Raw genomic sequence first — 19,796 nt, forward strand, 5'->3', positions numbered from 1 at the left:
GAAAAAATGTTTGTTGTTTTACCATCCCACCAGTTTCCTCTTGGAGCACTTTCAGAATCGCCTTCCTCTCCATCTTTCTTATACTGTATAATTCAGAATTAGCTAGTTTATTAGAGTTAATTAATACTATGGGGCATTTGCAAAAGTAGATGTAGAGTTAGATATATTATATCCAAATGAATATATACTATATGACAAAACGTATATAGCTCATATAGGCCACTTCCGTTTTGAAAACGCATTTTTTCTTCTATTATGTGAATTCTCTGCTTGGAAACCTAATCCGAGTTCTAGTGTTTTTGTCGATATGCAACAAAAATATTGTGGTAATGAAAGTGGGGGACTTACAGCATCAGGGTTGGTAGTTGAATAGGAATAGTTATCTTGGCCTCCATAGTATATGGATGAGCTCAAGTTGCATGGTGGTTGTGTTTCTTCATTTTGGTAACTCTTTCTCTCCTTATTTTTGCTCCTTTCTCCTCTCTCATCTGTACCCATTATCCACATTTCTCACTTTTAATAGCTAAGCGTTGTGTGAAGTAGATTAATTTTATTTTTTTTGTTATAAAAGAGTAATTTTATTTAAAAGGACTAACACGTCCAAAACTCTTAACTAGAGTAAACTCACTTGGAATCCCCAAATTTGTAGGTTGATATTTGGCAGCTCCATTTCGACTTGCCAAGTTTGCTTGCGTCTCCTTGAGTTGAGAACAAAGTAAAACTTTCACGATGTGTATCTTTTAGAATGATGAAGACGATGATGATGATGATACTGATTCATACCGTTGAGGTTGGTGGGAAAATAGAATTGAACAATCCTGTTGTTGATGATGAAGAAGACGAAGGGGAGACTCTTGGACCGAAAAGATGATCCAAAGATGAAGAAGATGAAGAGGAACCAGAAACTGACTTTTTCTTGTCCATCACCGCAAGCTCTTTTTTAACTTTTTTGTTTGTGTGTGTGCGTACTAATGTGTTTATATGTTAAAGGATTAGTTCTTTGTAGCTAACTGATATATGTTCAAATGATAAAGTAGATAAAGGCAAGAAGCGAGAAATTACCTTGAGAAGTTATTTGTGTTGGGAAGGTATGGAACTTACTCACTCTCCTATGAGCTTATTTATAGACATTGTTAACCACTTGTACAGCTTTGAATTATTCTAATTTCGTTTTGGTAATCCCGTGCTATAAAAGAGTTTCCATTTCTGGAAGCATTTTATGATTGACATTAAAATTTTTTTGATTATCGATCGGACTAATCAACCAATTAATCGCCAATCAAGACACTTGCTGAGTGGCTGTATACATAAAATAAAAATTCGTACAGAAAACTTTGCTAATTATGTTAAGGGGTAGACACCAATATTGATGGTTTTTAATCGCCAATTTGAATATTAGTAAGGCTAATTTATTCATTTTGTAATCTTAAACACAATTATCGTGTCCTTTAATTAAAACTAGAAAATCCCAAATTTTACAAAACTTTCCAGTCTGAATCTTCCGCATGACAATATAAGACAAAGTAATTCTATCTTGTCTTAAATCAAAATCAGTCTGAACTCTCAAATGCAATATATACAATAACAAATTTCATGGGTGTGATAATCAAATTGAGGCTTTGGGTTGACTAGGAAACTTCCTATATATGGTTTTCCTGTAGTACTTACATTTGCATTTGCACTTATGAAAACACAATTTTTAGTGTTTGTATCAGATCTTTTGGAATTTACAAACGTACATTGAATTTTTTTTTATATTGAAGAGATTATGAAACTAAGTCTTTAAATCTAAAAAGATATAAAATTAGAAATACATTTCGCACTACCGGTTTATTGTTCTCAGAAGATGATGTTTAACTGAAAAAGGAATACAAAATATGAGCTGTGCTTAATTAAGGTTGAGGAAGCCTAAGGCGAACGAAAAGTGAGTTCTTCTACATATACTCGTCATAAAGCCTAAGTCATAGCATTTAACGCTACGAGAAAAAACCCAATAATTAGGCCATACGAAGAAGAAACGTTTTGTGAATCTATTGAACGGAACTTGACCGATCGAACATAATGTCAATACGTGTGATGGGTATTTGTCCTAATATTCGTTTTTATTATAATTGTTTGTTTGACTCTATGCCTTTTAAAACAATATCTGCATATATACAGCGCATGCATGATCCGTTGTATCAGTATCTAACAAACACTTAGAATTTTCAGTACAATGTAAATTAAATCGAAGTATAAACCATTAATTGGTATACGCTACTCTTACGCAAGGAATAATTCGACTGCAAAAAAAAAAGAAGGAAAAATGTAAAAAAGAAAGATTGAATGGGATGAGACGTGTCCTTCATGGGGCTTGAGGAGCTTATGACATGTTCACCATCATCATCACATATCATCCATTTGTAACTTTTTTCAACTAATGGACACCATTGACATCAAGAATGTCAAAAAGACATAGAGATAGAGATAGGGATTAAAGATGAGAGAGCGGCAGCCTTTTGAAAAGAGGGATTAGATCCATTATCAGTCAATGAGAGCCATAGCTTGAGGGTTAAAGAAGCTCTTAGCTACAAATGCTCTCTGCTCCCCAACCTTGGATCATATATACCGTTTGGATCTTTTATTATGCTTTGTGTGCTTAGTTGACATTGCATATTTTCTCACATGGGTTAGGATGTTTAGATACATTGCACACAGTTATTGCCGTAATAAGTAGGATTCGGACGTGGGTATCTTTTGCGCATATATTATTTTGGCTGGTTGATAGAGAATGAATAGTAAGTTGATATTCTCAATTTACAAGTTAGAAACCTGTCTTTTGTTTCAAAATGTTTTTAATTTTGATATCTATGTTAGACGTTTTTTTTTTAGGTTGCATGAATTATTTGTCTTGCCTAGTTTATCTGCATTTTCATATTTTGTTGGTACACAACCTTTTTTTTTTTTTTTTTTTGATAAAAAGGGTATACAAACTTGTGAACGAGCTAACTCATAAATAAAGAACGTATTGAAACTGAACATTTGACCTAGATGATCCCGATTTCTCCATGAATAAAGAACACATTCAAAACACACACACATATATATATATATATATATATATATGATATATCATGTATATCTTGATCTTTAAGTGTTAATAATTAACAAGCCTACTTGCTTTCAAAGGATGATGCCATAATGGCATAATGTGTAAACAAATTACAATCACAGCTTTCTCATCTATTTTATCCGTTAAATTATCTTAGAGTCGAATTGATGTAATAAAGAAGAAATATAATATACAGAATAAATGTGTATATCGAAATATACAGAAATTTAAGAAAACACAAAATTACCAGATAACAAGACCTAAACAGTATAAAACAAAAAAGAGATGACAAAACTTTAGTGTTCTTTGTGTTTCCCTAAAGCTCAACAAGAAGCACTTGCTCCTTTTTTCTTATCCAGAAAAGGAATCCTATACGTGTATTCAAATTCAAACATTTGACAAGATTGCATTTGTAAAATGGAGTTCATTTTCTAGTTGATTATATGGATAGAATAATAGGGTTGGTACTTGGGACTTTGGACTTGGGACAGCTCTAATTAAGTAAATTATGGGTAAATTTTTTAGCCTAAATAATTCACAGCTCTAGTTAAGTAAATTTTGTAAATATATCTGTAATTGTTTTCTTTCTTCATTTTCATGGGTAAAAGGGAATGAAATTGAAGAACATCTATGTTTATGTGTTCATTGACCAATTTTTTATTTATTTTACATTTTTAACGAAATCATCTTGACCGACTGGGCTATTAATTATGGCAAACGTTTTAAATGAAATAAGCTTCAGATCTGTTTAGAGTTAGGCTTTAGTATCCAACAGATCTGGACCGACTGAATTTTAGTTCTTTGTAATGCATTCATATCAAATCATATTCTGTTTATATAGTTCTTTCCAAGATTTCAAGTTAACCTTACAAGTGTAATTAACCGAACCAAAAGAAGAACCCTTACAAATTTAACTAACTAGTTTTTAATATCATTAGGTGCTTCCCCACGCAACGCGTGGGTTGTGGTGTAGTTGGCACTTTCTTGTTTTTTTGGTCTATTTCTTTTTCTCTTTTGTATTATTTCGTTTTAATTAGGCATATATAGGCTTCGCAGTCACTTGTATTAATACACTATATGTTTATATCATTTCGTTTAGATGTGTACAATTGTTGCGTTTATTTTTTATGAATTATGAGGATGTTGTTTCTTGCTTTGGAAGATCCAATCTTATCATTGACTGATATTGTTCCCAATACATTTATTGTATTTTAGATTTCTGATTAACTGCTTATGTAAACCCTTCATACGTTGATGTTGCAATAATAAGTTATTTTTTAAAAGTAATTATTTTCCGTGTAAGTGATTATGTTTGTATGTCCATGTTTTGGTCTAATATCAATAAGATCGTTTATGTTTTTCTTTAGTTGGCTTTGAAACCAATTTTGAGTTAAGCAAATAATGGGTCGAATTATGGTGTTAATAAGTAATATAGATTCTTATGTATATATATTGTATATATGTGACTATAAGTTTAGCTAACTAAAAAATTCTTTGATATTTAAATATAATATTGAACATATATATATATATATATATTTTTTGTGGGAGGAATGTGTGGAATTATTGGATAGAAGTTATTTTTGACCTCTTATGCCTTTAAAGTGATTAATGCATAATTTATTTTATTTTCAGTTATAATTTTATTTTAATGTGTGAGTTAAATGTTTTGGGTTTATTGGGTCTTAAATATTGTTTAAAGAAATTAGAAAGCAAAAAAAAAAAAATAGAAAACATTAAATAAAAATCAACCAATAAGGAGAGACCAAAACCTTACTTTTATATATATGATATATTGCTTTAAACTTTGAAATGAGAAATATATTATAAACAATAATTTTACGTGAGAAATATATTAATTTAGCCAACCAAAATATGAATATAAGTTTAGCCAACCAAAATAATTAAAAAATATTAAAATTTAACCAAAAATAATTTCTCTTGAAAGATAATAAGTTAGTAGGAGGAATGAATTAATGTACAATTATTGGATAGGAGTTACATTTGAGTTAAATGGAGTTACATGTCTTTAATTATAAATAAATATTTTAATTTTTTATAACCTAAAATAAAAGGAATACCAAGTGGCTGAATCAAAATTCACATGATTTGGTTGTTTGTTGATATAAACTCAACACTTACACATAATATTTCAAAATAAAAAATATTACTTTTTAAGTGACAAACTAAATTAGTTTTCTTATAAAATTATATGAATTCTTCAATCTCAATAATTTTTAAAATCCCAAGGATAACTTATATTTTTTTGGTTTTCTTTCATCAATTTAATTTATAGTGCTAGATTTCATACTAATGGTTTCATCTTTAGAGAATTTAGTGAAATGATATTTTTAAAATTATATTTTATTTTTATATTTAAGTTCCAGTTGAATATGTTTTGTTTTTTGGATATTTTTTATTTTGATTAAAGACACAAAAAAACCAATTGTTTAATTATGTTCTTTTTGTTTTCAAAAACCTCAAATCATAAAAAAAAAATATATATTATATTGATCTCTGCAGATTTAACAATTGGATCACAAAACAAAATAGTCTTTATAAATGGATAAATGGATAATTATATTGATCTTTAAATATTATATTGATCTTTATAAATTATTAAAAATGATACATGAATATGTGAGATAACCAGAGACATAATAGATAATTACATATGGATCATTTCAACTTTATGATCTTATTGTGTGGTGAATATTGTAAGGAAGTATGAAAATAATGACTTATAAGATGTTAATATAAAATAGAAAATGGAGATAAACATTTTAAAAGATTAAAATAAATATATAAGATATACATATCATACAAACTCTAAAACTAAGCTTTTACAATGATATTTGATTTGATTTTTTATAACCCATACAACAACAATAACAAAAAAAATACAAAACAAAACAAAACAAAACAAAAAAGAGATTTGAGAGTAGTGGAAGAAGATGAGAGAATGAAAGAGTGATAGACTAAGAGAATAAGATAATGAGTATTTATAGGAAGAGAAATGATGAAAAATTACATTTAGAAAAATGAGAGTTACAATTCTAATTTATTGTTTTGTTTTAATACAATTGATTAATACAACTTAGTGGAGAAATAAAGTTAATGCATAATTTATAGGGAGAAGCTATAAAGATTTCAGTTTTATATTATGTGAGTAAAATGTGAAAATTAATTGTTTTAAATTTGTGTTTTAATATAATTTTTTTTTGTTAAAACTTGCATTGCCAAGTGGACCAATAAGAAGAGACTGAAACTCTACTTTTATATATATGATTCGGCAACAACCTATGACGGCTAGAGGGTTCGACGTCTATGGAGTATATAATTTCTTCATCTATACCATTAATCCCTTGCTCACCTGCACACAATTATATAGGATAAATAGAAAACATTTAGAACTTACAATTATAATTTTGGTTGTTCACTTTTACAATTTGTTAGTACGACATAATTTTGGTTGGATCTGTAATCAGAGATTGGTCACAACCAGCAGTACTAGCAGAACAATCAAAACTCGGTTTTAATGTGTGTGTGTGTTTTTTTGCATTAAGTAAAATGTATATTTTTCGTTTCTTTGTTGAACAAACGTACCTTTTAATTTCTCAGCCTCTTCATGGGTGAGTTCTGCTGCAAACCCACTCATGACTTCCTTGTAGCAATATACAAAAGCATCTTCTGGTGACCTGATGAAAAAAAAAAAAAAAAATTGTCAAAACCAAACATTTTGAATGTTGTTTGACTAACTTTTTTTTTTTTTTTTTTATGCAAACTCTATCTTCATTATTATATCATCTTGGATGCAGCCTTATTTCCCCCTATCACATTTTATTATTTGTTTTGGATTATGTTTTTGCTAATACATCTTCAAATCATTTCTTTTTTTTTTCGTTTTCTATTAATCTACTCATTAGAAATTTCTAATTACCTTCCGTGAACCACCTTCTTGAGAAGTTGTTGGTATTGCTTACAGTCACCATGATACGATCCAAAATCAACATGGACAACATAAATCTGTGTATTACATTCGATAAAATATTTATGCTTTGCCTTTGAGGAACATTAGATTTAGAGAAAAATCATATGAATAATTAAAACTAAAAGAAGTACCTTCATTAGCGTATTGTGGGGAGATGGCCCCAATGTTCTACCCGCACATACGACGGAAACTGAAATTGCTAAGAAAATCAAGAACATTTGGGAAACCATTTCAATAAAATAGCTAAGAAATATATTGAGAGATATAATAAAGCAGACTTGAAATTTGGATGGAATAAAATATACTGTAACTATAATTCTAAATAGAGTTGAGCAATGAAAACGTTAGGCCAAAATTGCGTTAGCTATATAAGTTCTATAACATATTGTGAGCTAGCGTTTATAACGGCATTTGTTATTAATTAGACTCCCTTCTGAGCGTTGTTTTTCACTTTTTAACTTCCCATTTTCAATTATGAACTATATTTATACCTGCGGTACACCGCGGATCAATTTTTTCTGTTTAAAAACACATAAAATAAATGAATAATTTATTTGTCTATATATGTAAATAATTTGTTTTATATTTTTAAGTTTTAAAATTTATAAAATCTAATATATTGTGTAATTTTGATTGTCTGTATCGATTTTGCGACCGCAGGTTAATGGGTGAATATAATATTGTTGGTCATATGATTCCATTGGATTAACTATTAGTTTAATTTTGATTTTTTTGTATTTTGTATTTGTATTTATAATGTATATTAAATATAATTTTGATACTGTTGTTTAAAATAAATAGATGAGTTGACCTTAATTTGACATCCAATTTTTATTTGTGGGAATTATTTTTTTTTGTTCATATAAATATCTGTTATATTTTGCAATATTTGTTGAATTGTTTTTTGTCAATCATTAAAGAAAATAATAATGGACCAGAATACTTTAATCCAAACAATTAAACTTGATGGGTTTTATTAATGTCCAGGCCCATTCAGAGATTGTAAACATTTACCGACAACAATTTATTATGGCCAGAAAAAAAAAAAAGAAACAACAAAAGAAAAACGTAAAACAAAAAAAAAATGGTTGTCTCGAGAGAAAAGTCGATTTGACAACATAGATCAGATTCAGAAGATGATGGATCAGACAACATATATTTTCCAATTATGAAAACCCAGAGTAAGATCCATCATTTATCGAGATTAATCGACTTACCGATGTCTTCTTCAATTGATAAGTGAGGTAATCTCGTAAACAATGTTTAGATTCTGATCAATTATTTCTATTTCTGATAATAGCTCAAAAATTGTTACGATTCCTGCTAATCTTCTTCTTTTATGTCTGATTCCAGCGTTTTAGTAGAGCTTGAAAATCTACAAACGAATATGGGTCTTCTATATGTAGGTTAGAATCTGAATCTGAATCTAAATCGTTTTTGATTTTTTTTTTCAATTCATGTTTACATATTCAAATATTGAGGTTTATATTGAAATTTATGTTTGTCCTAATTTTGTGATTTTTTTTGGTGAATATGAGGAACTCGAATGACGACCCACTCATAACATTCAAAGGCTTGCACCAAATTTACATCTTGGTGTTCTTCTTCGCCATCTCTCATATCTTCTATAGTTTAATCACCATGATGCTTAGCAGACTCAAGGTATGCGATAAAATCTATTTCTGATATGCAAATGCGTTTGATTGAGTGAATTAAACAATATTTTGGATTGGCTGTTGTGGCAGATTCGTGGATGTTCTGACAGTGGGAGAAAGAAATATTATGTCACGCATTATTGACTATGAGTTTTCTATTGGTACTTTGTTTCATAAGATTCTCTTTTGAATGATTTGCTCAAAAAAAAAAAAAAAAAAAAGATTCTCTTTTGAATGTTTTGTTCTAATTTTACAGACTGGCATTTGTTTTGTGTGGTGTAGATCATTCAAGACTTAGACTCACTCATGAGACTTCTTTTGTGAGAGAACATATAAGTTTCTGGACAACCATTACTTTCTTCTTTTACGTCGTAAAGATACCATTTCTCTCAATCTTCATCTCTTATAAAAATGCATCAAAACTTTCCTCATTTGATTGATTTTTGCTCTTTTGGTTACAGGGATGCTTACTAAGGCAGTTATTTGTATATGTGAGAAGAACCGAGTACTTCACTCTGCGTCATGGATTCATCTCTGTGAGTTTGATAGTTTTGTATCTTTCCATTTTCTTCTCTCACAATCTTGATATGTGATACTACTAATACTGTTTTGATTCAGGCTCATTTGGCCCTACTGTTAAAGTTCAACTTCCAGAGTTATATCTAACGATCTCTCGAGGACGATTTCAAGTTGGTAGTTGGAATAAGGTTAGAGCAAAAATCAAGTTAAAACAAAAACTGTGCTTCTTTATCTGATCTTATATAACTGTTTCTTTTGCTCCGGTTTGACCCACCTTATTTATATTCATCATTTATTTGATCTTAGTTAAGGTAAGGAAGCTAGCATCAGAAACAGGGTCACTGTCCATGACCATAGTTCCATTGGTAAATGACATCTTGTACAGATGCGTGGTTGGTCTGAATTGACCAGTTGCATAGCTGAGTGCAAATGTCTCAATGAAAACCCAGTTACCAATAGGAAGTCTATTGACATATTTGTTTAGCAATTCCTTCTTCACAGATGCATGAATCTTTTTACTCTGCATCAATGAAAGACATAAGATGCATTAGTAATAAAAAATAATTGTATGTTTCGAAAACGTAAACAGTAGATCTTACCATCGAGTCTGACAACACCAACTCAAGTGTTTCACCACCATTTAGACGCCATGAATGGATGACCTTGACTTGAGCCCTCCATGAGGTTTTGTAGGGGCGAACGTCTTTCAAGAAAGCAAAGGTAGCAGCCATAATGTGAGTGATGTTTTGATGTGTTTGCTTATGTTTAATTTTCGTTTAGGTGGGTATTATTTATAAAGAACCGATTAGGTCATAGAATAATTTTTGTGAAGATATCAAGAAGATATGATGAGACGATAATTAGAGAGAAAATCTTGTTTTCTGGTTTTTTATGGAATCTTTAGGGGATATGTTATATTTTAAATTTAATTTTGTTTAGGTTGATTGATATATGAGTAGCGTAATTGTTGGAGCAGATTTTTGGAAATCAAGCAGTTTAAACAGAATTCTTGGAGAAGATTGTAAGGCAAGAAAATCTTTCTCATTTAATTGTTAAGAATAAACGAGTGAGAGGAGAAGGTGTAATCGTGTTCTGTATAGTGTTACAACTTTCGATAGAGGCTGGGCTTGGCCCAATTGTTTTTTGTAATCAATAAATCGTGTGACCCAAGAAGAATAATTGTAATAGAAGGTATTAAAGACAGTGGCAGAGTTGTAAATAAGTTGGAAATCCAGGATTTATTCTATAAATGTTTCTGAAAATGTATATATAGATTAGAAACAAATACAAAGTCACTTGTTTATATATGAACATTAAAGTATATTTAGTTTTTTTTTCTTAACTCGCATGAAAAATGATAATTAACATTTATATTTTGAAACTGTGTTTTAGTTATCCTCTATTTGAATTAATTTTCGTTTTAAGGTTTTTTCCCTATATTGAAATTAGTGTTCCATTGTTTTTTTTTATGTGAATTAATGGCATAAAAAACAGAATTTCACCTCAAATAAAAATAATTAAATATATAAAATATATTGAAACGTAATATCAGAAATCAAATTTGTCTTGTGAGAGATAATAATTTCGTAGTATATTTATTAGGTTTTTACCAACGGAGGGATCATGACTTATTGTACACGACACTTGTTATCAACGGGTATCATTAGTTAAGACTCGAATAGTCTTTTGTTAACTAGATATATAAACTTATACTGTGTATGGCTTCAATAAATAGTGCAGAGTGGCATGTTTAGGTCTTGGGAATTAAACTGCAAGCTTCGGGTTCCTTAACAGAGTATATGACAATGGGACTCCTGACTTTGCGAGAACCATCGATCTCCGTCCACGTGAGCCACGTGTTCCTTGTCATAAACGCCTTCCCCGCCTCCCAATTCGGCTTCGATGTTCCGGTGACAGTCACCGTGAAAGTCTTGGTCTGTCCCAACTCACTAAATTGTAACTGTGGAGGATCCACAATGATATTGTCAAAGTCCTTATCACCCCGGTAGTTGATTTCCCCGCGGTAAGTGGACTCTCCGTCGTAAACGTTGGTGACCGTTCTACGGAAGATTTCTTCGAACGGGGCATCAAGGGGGACTCGAGCCGTCATGGTTGGATAGTTGAGGTCGGCTTTGGGGTCTATTTCTGTCTTGGAGCAATCTATCTTCTCGCTTCCAGCGTCTGATCTTAGCTTCTCTGTGTTGTAACCTTGTTTGCACATGTAATCTATGTAGTCTTGGTAATGTGTTTCGTATACCAAACCCGGGTCTAGGACTTTTGTAGCGTTTAAGTGACCTGACCCGTATGCAAACTCATTCCCCTCATCCATCATCTCCGTGGCTGCAAAGAGAAAATAAAACAATACTAATAAAGTATACTACAAGAATACAAATTATTTATATCACTCATACATAGATACACTAAGTCACCATGGACTGATGAATGAGTAGATAGATAGATATGATTGGTGTTCGAACATACAAGTGGTCATGAGGGCAGATTTAACAGCGGATGGAGACCAAGAATTGGTGAATGACTTGAGGTACAAGGCAAGTCCAGTGGCGTGAGGGCAAGCCATGGAAGTTCCTGACATTATGTTGAATCTTAGATGGCGGTAGTCGTTGGAGGGGACGTCTGACGTAAGATTCACATTCTCAGGCCATCCTGCTATGATGTCTAACCCTGGAGCAGCTATATCGGGCTGAAAACAAAACTCCATATGAGATTCCAACCATACTCATTTTATTTTATAGTGGTCAATCATCAAGTTGAGGTTGTGATACACGAAAAATAAAATTTACCTTTAGAATGTTTGCTAGGAACTTGTCACAATTAGGACCCTTTGATGACAATTTAGCAACAGTTGGAACCCATCCCTCTTCTCGTGGAATTTCTTCCGTCTTGTGGATTTTGACTGAACGTTTGCTGTAATATATATAGGAATCAATACAAACCAAAATTCATATTTTTTTTTATGGAGTAAACGATTAGTCATGACTAATATAGAAGCGATAGTTATATCACGATTAGTAATGAATATCGTTACCATGAAAAAAAAAATAATCGTTACCTTGGATATTTTCTATAGTACTTCTCTAGTTCAGCTTTCTTGTCTTTGTCCAAAAATATAGAAGCGATAGGAAACTGTAACTTTTTCGTCTCATTGAAGTCATAACGTTTTTTTCCCAATACGATTGCGCCTTTCGCTCTCTCTTTAATCACTTTGTCCAAGAGTTTGATTTTTGAGAATGGGAAGATAACATCTTTTCCTTCGTCGTTCTCATCGTTAGACGAGATTGGGTGACTTTTGCTCCTACAATTGAGAAGTCATTTGCAAATACCATTTTACTCAAAGCATATATAAACTGATGTTCTATTTTTTTAAAAACACATCCATTAGATCATGTGCATATGCACCAATTTGCATAACAAACCCGTATGAGGAGGACTTACTCAGCGATGAGTTCACGTTTTCTTATTAATTCAGCGGGCGCTTTTTCTCTCAAAAGTGGGTAGAAAGAATCTTGTGTCTCAAAGGTGTTGATCGTGTCGTACACCTGGTTGCATAACAAAATAAATTCATTGGGAGACTATTTTGAAAGTGATCAATAAGCCTAATGGGAGATACTTGCGAGTCAAGAAACATATCTGTTTTTTACTTACTACAATTGGCTTATCTTCTCCTTCCAGCTCCAACTTAGTCTCGAAAAATCTATCTTTCAAGCTCGCTGCAACCGTCATGACCCAAGGTGCGCCATTGGCGACCTTATAATAGTTCCCAGTGTTCCCGGCGGCGGCTGAAGTCAAAATTCCATTATTAAGTGCTCTCAGGAACGCCCACGAGATTTTATCTTCTTGCAGCAGAGTATATTTTAACCCCTGAGAAAACGAGATGATGTCGACCTTGTCCAAGATCGCTTGATCTATTGCCTTCACGACATCATGTTCTCGACAAACTGAACCCTTTGTATCATCTAATCTTATTACATTCCAACATGTTTTGTAAACANGAAAGAATCTTGTGTCTCAAAGGTGTTGATCGTGTCGTACACCTGGTTGCATAACAAAATAAATTCATTGGGAGACTATTTTGAAAGTGATCAATAAGCCTAATGGGAGATACTTGCGAGTCAAGAAACATATCTGTTTTTTACTTACTACAATTGGCTTATCTTCTCCTTCCAGCTCCAACTTAGTCTCGAAAAATCTATCTTTCAAGCTCGCTGCAACCGTCATGACCCAAGGTGCGCCATTGGCGACCTTATAATAGTTCCCAGTGTTCCCGGCGGCGGCTGAAGTCAAAATTCCATTATTAAGTGCTCTCAGGAACGCCCACGAGATTTTATCTTCTTGCAGCAGAGTATATTTTAACCCCTGAGAAAACGAGATGATGTCGACCTTGTCCAAGATCGCTTGATCTATTGCCTTCACGACATCATGTTCTCGACAAACTGAACCCTTTGTATCATCTAATCTTATTACATTCCAACATGTTTTGTAAACAGCGATCTTTGCGTTGGGAACACCACCTCTCATCGTGCCTTCCGCTAGCCCAAAGTAGCTCGCCTTCTCTACTTTCCTACCGGCAACAATGGAGGCTACGTGTGTGCCGTGTCCCGTCACGTCAATCACCGATTTCTCTTCAATCCACTTGTACTTTTCTTTGCTCGGGTAGTATGATCTAGCCCCAACGATCTTGCTGCAATTGTAGTTTTCAGTAACAAGATTAATTCTCACACTTCCAAGATTCCTAATAACCATGTCAGCTTGAGAAAAACAAAATATTTTTATTTTCATCATAACTAAATGTTTATATAATGAGTACGTAGTACTAAACCAAGATCGATACTAAAAGATAATATAATGAAAAGGAGAACGGTTAATAAATGTATATAGTACTTGTTGCAAGTGATATCCTCGCATTTGTTTTCCCAACCCGGAGGAGGAGGGCTGTCGCTACTGAAGACCTCAGAGTAAGGCCAGATGCCCGTGCCGATGACAGCTACCACCAAATCACTCTCATTCTCGGGGTTTCGCTCAGCTTGTAATGTTAGATTCATGAAGTCCCATGATCTTGTCGTTTGAAGCTTTAGGTCTCTGCTACGTGACACTTCCAATACTTCTCTCCTCCCTGCATCGAACATTAACATCATCCCTCCGTTATTACAACACATCAATTAAGCTCTATATACCACTAGGCTAGCTAGTAGGCTATATTTTTTTTCTTTCTACATGTTATAATATTGTAATGATCATATGTATAAAATAAATCGAAACGCAAACGTGATAAAGCAATCGTGGTCTTACTCCTCAGCTTTTGACATTCACTTTGTGTGAGTCTTGCTGCCAAACCGGTGAAACTCTTACTATAGCTGTAGATAAATGCATCCTCTATGGTGCTGCATGTGTTGAAATACAAAACAATTAATTAGTTTTCCCGGGAATTTTGACCTATACATATCATCAAAACCGATATGACTTATAACGAATATATAAGGCAAAATTAAAACCTATCGTCGTCAAGAACTTCGCCGAGTAGTTCCTGGTGACCGGAACTTGACCCATATCGATGCCCTCCAACTTTCATCTGCACAAGGTATGTCTGTGCCATACAAAGCAAGAAGTTTTAATATGTCAAAATCCAAACATTATTCTTTATGCTATTATTGTCCTAAAATAGAAGTAGAAACATTGGATATGGGAAACTACTAGGACTATGTGTATGTATGTCAAGCAAGATGCACAAAAGAAAATAAAAGCAAAACGGAATATATAGTGATTCTGATTAGTGCATGTCAATTAAACGAGACTTACTATTATTAATTGTTTAATTAACAAATATATTCACGAGAACGGGTTCGGATTTAGTGTGAGGAATGTGTAAAGAAAAAGGTCCAAATCTTTTTCTCACCTCTCGCGGGTCGTTTGCTTTCGTAGAAGAAGCAAAGAAGAAGAGTAGCAGCTGAAGAAGGAAGGTACGAAAAGCTATTGCCATCCCCCACTCACTCAATAGAACAATCTTTTTAATTCTTTTTCTTTAAGGCTTTTTTTGTCAACTTTTTTCTTTAAGGTTATATCACTCTATGTTTCTTAAGTTATGTTGCGGTGCATGTTAATGCTTGATGCCTCTATTTATAGAGAAATTTCATGAAGGAGGTTGGGACCGGAAAGGACTGAAGAAGAGGAAAATTGGAAGAGAAGATTGAAATCCAAACATTTCATAGTGCAAATGCTTATCAATCAATTTATAAGAATCTTATTCCCCTATTATGAAGTTGCATACATTTTCTGGTGATTCTTGAGAAAGTTGATGATGGAATCATGTATTTTTACGATAGATCATGAGTATACTGATGAGATGGTGATATTGGTGATGATGGTGATGTCATAGCTGAATGTAGCTGAGACTTATGGTTTTGAAAGATTATAGTACTATTCACATCTGGAGCTTGAGTTGTCACATTCAGATAAAAAGGGGGAGAATGAAAGCATGAAGACGTTCTGGTGCTACAAGGCTGTGTTGTAGGACTCTGGAATATGTTTACGCGTCTTGGAGGAGTCACGGATATTGGATGACGTGGCAATACTTTTGAAGGCTTGGTAATTAGAGGACAAGATATTATCATATTGGCTAATAGATTTGGACTTATCCTTGTTTAGGAAAGTAGGTCATAGGAGAGTTCCTATATATTGTATTATTGGACAAACATGTTGTTTGGCCGTTCAAGAAGAATTTTAGAGAACTAAGCGTGAAAGCTTTTAGGGTTCTTAGGGATTTTGGTTAGATTAAGAATTGGTCAGTGGCAAGTCGTGTTGACTGTGTGTAAATCTGATTAAACATATCTTGTAAGATTGTTTAAGTGATTCTTAATAAGAAAAGAAGTTCTTTTCTATATTGGCTGCATCTTCGTTTTTACATATACGGTTTTGATTCAAGTGACAAGTCAAGAAAACGTGAGACACATGTGTATAATAAATGCTTGGTTCAATGAAACTTGTAAGGTCCAGCTCAAGCACAATTTGGTTAGACAATAACACTTATACAATCATCTTTCAAGTGTTTGTTTGTGTTTACGTCAGTCTATTGTAAACTTGCATGCCAAAGGCAATGGTTGAAAACTGTCCTTTACGTCTAACTCTTATTTTACGAAAACGTTTATAAAAAGTAAATAATATTATATTTTAAAGAAGTTTTTGTTTGGAATCTACATGTAAATGTAAACGTAGAAATTAAAACAGACGAAGGCCTAAATAATAATTGTACAATGGGAAGTTGAGGCTAATATGACATGGTCACAATACTATGTAGGAAATGTTTGAGGATACTATGATCAAAGGATACGTTGTCCAACTTCTAGTGAGGAAATGGACTAAGAATATGAACATATTCCAAGATATGATAATGACATAATAAATGTCTAAGGAATTGGATACATGTGGTTTTGGTTCCCGTTTGCAACAGGAAAAAAAAGTTACTTTTACGAGCTTATCGCTTCGGTGTTTACTTCTCATCCACAACAAAGAACATCATACAATTTCATGCCCTCTAATTATTATATTCTATTCTATTTTCAGAGGCCACCTAACGGATCATATATCAATATCACTTCACATACGATTATACCAAAACGAGTGGCCATTTCTTGGTTTATTTCAATAGCCCACATTCTTCTTCTACTTCACATGAACATGTGTGAAACTTGTTCTTGTCTAATTTTAGATGCTCATTCTATTTCTGATGATTAATTGAAGATGTCCACATGCGGTACTTATGTCCATTCACTTTCATATCCTGCTTAAGAGACAAAACTCATCTTACTTAACATTTGATTTTTCAATAATCAATCATTTCATTTGGTGTCCTAGTGCCAAGAAACGATCATATGCATGTACACACCAACTATGTGCTTTTCAACAGGCAGATAGAAAATCATCTAAAAAAAGCCCATAAAAGAAGAAAAGTAAAAATATGCAGAGTGAATTTGGGGAAGAAAGATTAGAAGACTAAGGTCTTGCTCCTTTCTAAGAGCTCTCACTACCATCATCAGTACACACTTTAACGCCAAAATCTTCAATATCGATTCCTCAAGCATAGCCAAATCCATCTGTGAAAAGAAGGAAAACTGAAATGACCCATGGAAATTAAAGTTTTGACAGAGAATCCTTTCATTCACTTGTTACATTTTGGTTTTTGCCAAAGACAGTCTATTGACTAACCTCAATGGAAGGATCAAATCTTTGTGGACATCATGAATTTGGTCTTCTTTTCAGCAGGCTTCAAAATCTGAAATGAGCACATAAGGTTCTCGTCCACGCTCATCATCGCACCAGCATTATCAAATTCGCCACAGTAGTTAGGAGCTGAAAACACCGTCACGAGTTGCCTATCAGCAAAGAACTCATAGCCATCCTCCACGACCTGCCATCATCAAAAAATTTCAACTCCCTTGTTTAACATCACAAAAGCAGAAGTAGAATATCAAAGAGTGACATAATCGAAATATATATACCTGATGGGCACGGCACACAAGGTCAAGATCATGTTTCGTAAGAAACTCAGAGACTTTATCAGGACCAAAAGTGTACGAAACCCCTCTATCATTCGCTCCCCATCCTTTAACATCTTTACCAGGATCAGACCAAAGCAAATCACAGAGCAACCCATTGTCCGGAATCATAGTTGGACGAGGCAAGTTCCTAATCTCATCCAAATGATTAAGCTCAGGGGAAAGTCCACCGTGCATACACAGTATTTTGTCATCTATAAGCGCCGCAACAGGAAGACAATTAAAGCAATCTGAGAAAACCTTCCATACCCTCACATTAAACCTCCTTTTACATTCATCATAAAACCCATAAATCCGATTGATAGAAGCACACTCGTGGTTGCCCCTTAGTAGAAAAAAGTTCCCAGGGTACTTGATCTTGTAAGCAAGTAAAAGACATATTGTTTCAAGACTCTGTTTGCCTCTGTCCACATAGTCCCCCAGAAACAGATAATTAGCACTAGGAGGGAAACCACCGTACTCGAATAGCCTCAGCAAATCACTATACTGCCCATGTATGTCACCTGATTAAAAGTTCATTCACACCACAAATCACTATACTGAAACAATCTCATAATCAAAATGTTGTTTTCAACAGTTCCAATACCAGCAACAAGCTAAACTAGGCCTAACCACTCAATCACAATCCACAAAAAGCCAAAACATTTCTCAATTTCAGATTCTTCAGAACACCAATCAAACAACATTATCCCAAAACCCATTTAAGTTCACACACAAATTCGAAATTAGGAACCCTAAAAATTCAATTCGGTTGGACATTTAAAATCGAATTAGGAAAGATGGAAACAATACCACAAATTTTGATGGGTGCTTCAAGTTCAAGCAAATTGGGTTGCTGAAGACAAATATCACGAGCTGTAGTACAGAGCTGTTTGATTTCAGCTTCAGAGAGCTGGACTTGTTTTCCCGGTCTAGCTAACCGAACCTCCGTGAGTCGTTTGATTATATCATCAAGAACCGCCGTGTCAATCGCCGTTTGTTGCCCCTGCGTCGTCGTCGTCGTCGCCATTAACAGAACCCAACAAAAAAAAAACCCTAATTTTTTCGACCTCAGGAAAAAAATGCAAATGTAAAACAATCAGTGAGAAAAGGAAAAAAATATAAAGAAGAAATTACGCGCAAACACTTTTTGATAAGTTCGAATTGATTTTATGATAAGTTTTACATTTTTTGTTAAAGAAAACAAAACAAAAAAGTGATGGAGACGGAGACGAGAATTTAACTAAAAATAAACAAAAACCTTTGCAATAAGAAAAACCCAGAAGGATGGGAATGATGAATGAGAGTGACGACGTCGTTTCTAAAATTCCACAAAATGGGCTATATCTTAATTGTTAATGGGCCGTATATTATTAGTCCAACTACAAGGTTACTTTGTATTGAAGCTTATAAGAGCCCATCAATGCAATGACGAACAATGACGAACAGCCTCTCTTTTCTTTTTCTTTTCGATCGTAAAGTTCTTTTTCTTTGGGTGGTGCAATTATGAATATACTAGTATAATTATATCCCATAAGTTAAGGGACGCAAATCAAGTTATATATCAATCAATAGCCTATTCATTAGCAACGATAATTACTCGATTTGATTCCCCTTAATTACAGTTATATGATATCTTATTATGAAAGCTCCCTTAATTAGCAAAAAAAAAAAAAAAATCCATTATAAAAAGGAAAAAGGAGGAATTAAAAGTAACCAACTAAACATAACAAATAAAATAAAATAAGAGAAAAAAAGATGCAAGTGTCCAATAGGGGTGTGGTATTAACCATAACGCTAATCTTGTTTCTAATGGCATCGTCAGTGGCTGCTATTCGTGAAGAACCATCTTCGATTGGAGTCGAGAGAAAGGTTCCAGGAAGTTCTGATCCTATACATAATCATGAAGAACCATCTTCGATTGGAGTCGAGAGAAAGGTTCCAGGAGGTCCTGATCCTATACATAATTATGAAGAACCATCTTCGATTGGAGT

General features: G+C 33.2%; 4 protein-coding genes and 2 long non-coding RNA genes across 15 annotated transcripts in view; 2 read left to right on the top strand and 4 right to left on the bottom strand.

Annotated features, from left to right (window-relative positions):
• The window catches only part of LOC104788867, a 2,733-nt gene extending 1,642 nt beyond the window's left edge, over nucleotides 1–1,091 (bottom strand). The window contains exons 1-5 of the mRNA XM_019245193.1: nucleotides 1,063–1,091; nucleotides 784–968; nucleotides 629–698; nucleotides 349–488; nucleotides 23–83 (exon numbers count right to left, since the gene is read on the bottom strand). Coding sequence (XP_019100738.1) covers nucleotides 23–83; nucleotides 349–488; nucleotides 629–698; nucleotides 784–924 — 412 coding nt within the window. The 5' untranslated portion in view covers nucleotides 925–968; nucleotides 1,063–1,091. The remainder of the gene's footprint in view (nucleotides 1–22; nucleotides 84–348; nucleotides 489–628; nucleotides 699–783; nucleotides 969–1,062) is intronic.
• Nucleotides 2,243–7,349, bottom strand: LOC104788868 (subtilisin-like protease SBT1.3). Its single transcript, XM_010514646.1, has 5 exons — nucleotides 7,214–7,349; nucleotides 7,032–7,117; nucleotides 6,698–6,789; nucleotides 6,392–6,464; nucleotides 2,243–2,282 (listed from the first exon to the last, which is right to left on the bottom strand). Exons 1-5 carry the CDS (start codon nucleotides 7,310–7,312, stop codon nucleotides 2,243–2,245), a joined length of 390 nt encoding a protein of 129 aa, XP_010512948.1. The 5' UTR covers nucleotides 7,313–7,349.
• LOC104785439 lies at nucleotides 8,139–10,506 on the top strand. 7 transcript variants are annotated; one of them, XR_767358.2, is made up of 9 exons: nucleotides 8,139–8,326; nucleotides 8,436–8,488; nucleotides 8,621–8,744; nucleotides 8,828–8,898; nucleotides 9,020–9,108; nucleotides 9,199–9,273; nucleotides 9,356–9,444; nucleotides 9,563–9,990; nucleotides 10,196–10,506. It is a non-coding gene; the product is annotated as an uncharacterized LOC104785439 (long non-coding RNA). The 7 variants fall into 7 exon arrangements; XR_767359.2 differs by having other exon boundaries at nucleotides 9,846–9,990; XR_002037925.1 differs by having other exon boundaries at nucleotides 8,994–9,108; nucleotides 9,356–9,990.
• Nucleotides 10,828–15,359, bottom strand: LOC104785440 (subtilisin-like protease SBT4.1). 3 transcript variants are annotated; one of them, XM_010510655.2, is made up of 11 exons: nucleotides 15,168–15,357; nucleotides 14,767–14,858; nucleotides 14,564–14,655; nucleotides 14,156–14,387; nucleotides 13,749–13,955; nucleotides 12,920–13,253; nucleotides 12,710–12,813; nucleotides 12,327–12,569; nucleotides 12,058–12,181; nucleotides 11,738–11,957; nucleotides 10,828–11,596 (listed from the first exon to the last, which is right to left on the bottom strand). In XM_010510655.2, the coding sequence occupies exons 1-11, from the start codon at nucleotides 15,249–15,251 to the stop codon at nucleotides 11,007–11,009; spliced, it is 2,322 nt and encodes a 773-aa protein (XP_010508957.1). In that variant the 5' UTR covers nucleotides 15,252–15,357; the 3' UTR covers nucleotides 10,828–11,006. The 3 variants fall into 3 exon arrangements, with proteins under 3 accessions (XP_010508957.1, XP_010508956.1, XP_010508958.1); XM_010510654.2 differs by lacking the exon at nucleotides 12,920–13,253 and having other exon boundaries at nucleotides 12,327–12,575; nucleotides 13,415–13,955; nucleotides 15,168–15,359; XM_010510656.2 differs by lacking the exon at nucleotides 12,920–13,253 and having other exon boundaries at nucleotides 13,415–13,955; nucleotides 15,168–15,358.
• LOC104785441 (serine/threonine-protein phosphatase PP1 isozyme 4) lies at nucleotides 17,057–19,049 on the bottom strand. Of its 2 annotated transcripts, none has more exons than XM_010510658.2 (4): nucleotides 18,616–19,049; nucleotides 17,767–18,326; nucleotides 17,474–17,675; nucleotides 17,057–17,379 (listed from the first exon to the last, which is right to left on the bottom strand). In XM_010510658.2, the coding sequence occupies exons 1-3, from the start codon at nucleotides 18,830–18,832 to the stop codon at nucleotides 17,487–17,489; spliced, it is 966 nt and encodes a 321-aa protein (XP_010508960.1). In that variant the 5' UTR covers nucleotides 18,833–19,049; the 3' UTR covers nucleotides 17,057–17,379; nucleotides 17,474–17,486. The 2 variants fall into 2 exon arrangements, with proteins under 2 accessions (XP_010508960.1, XP_010508959.1); XM_010510657.2 differs by having other exon boundaries at nucleotides 17,057–17,361; nucleotides 18,616–19,047.
• Nucleotides 19,508–19,796, top strand: part of LOC109132988 — a 2,277-nt gene continuing 1,988 nt past the window's right edge. Inside the window, exon 1 of the long non-coding RNA XR_002037887.1 lies at nucleotides 19,508–19,740. This is a non-coding gene — a long non-coding RNA (uncharacterized LOC109132988). The remainder of the gene's footprint in view (nucleotides 19,741–19,796) is intronic.

Source organism: Camelina sativa, chromosome 5 (genome assembly GCF_000633955.1).
Source record: "Camelina sativa cultivar DH55 chromosome 5, Cs, whole genome shotgun sequence".
In the NCBI taxonomy this organism is placed as follows: domain Eukaryota; kingdom Viridiplantae; phylum Streptophyta; class Magnoliopsida; order Brassicales; family Brassicaceae; genus Camelina; species Camelina sativa.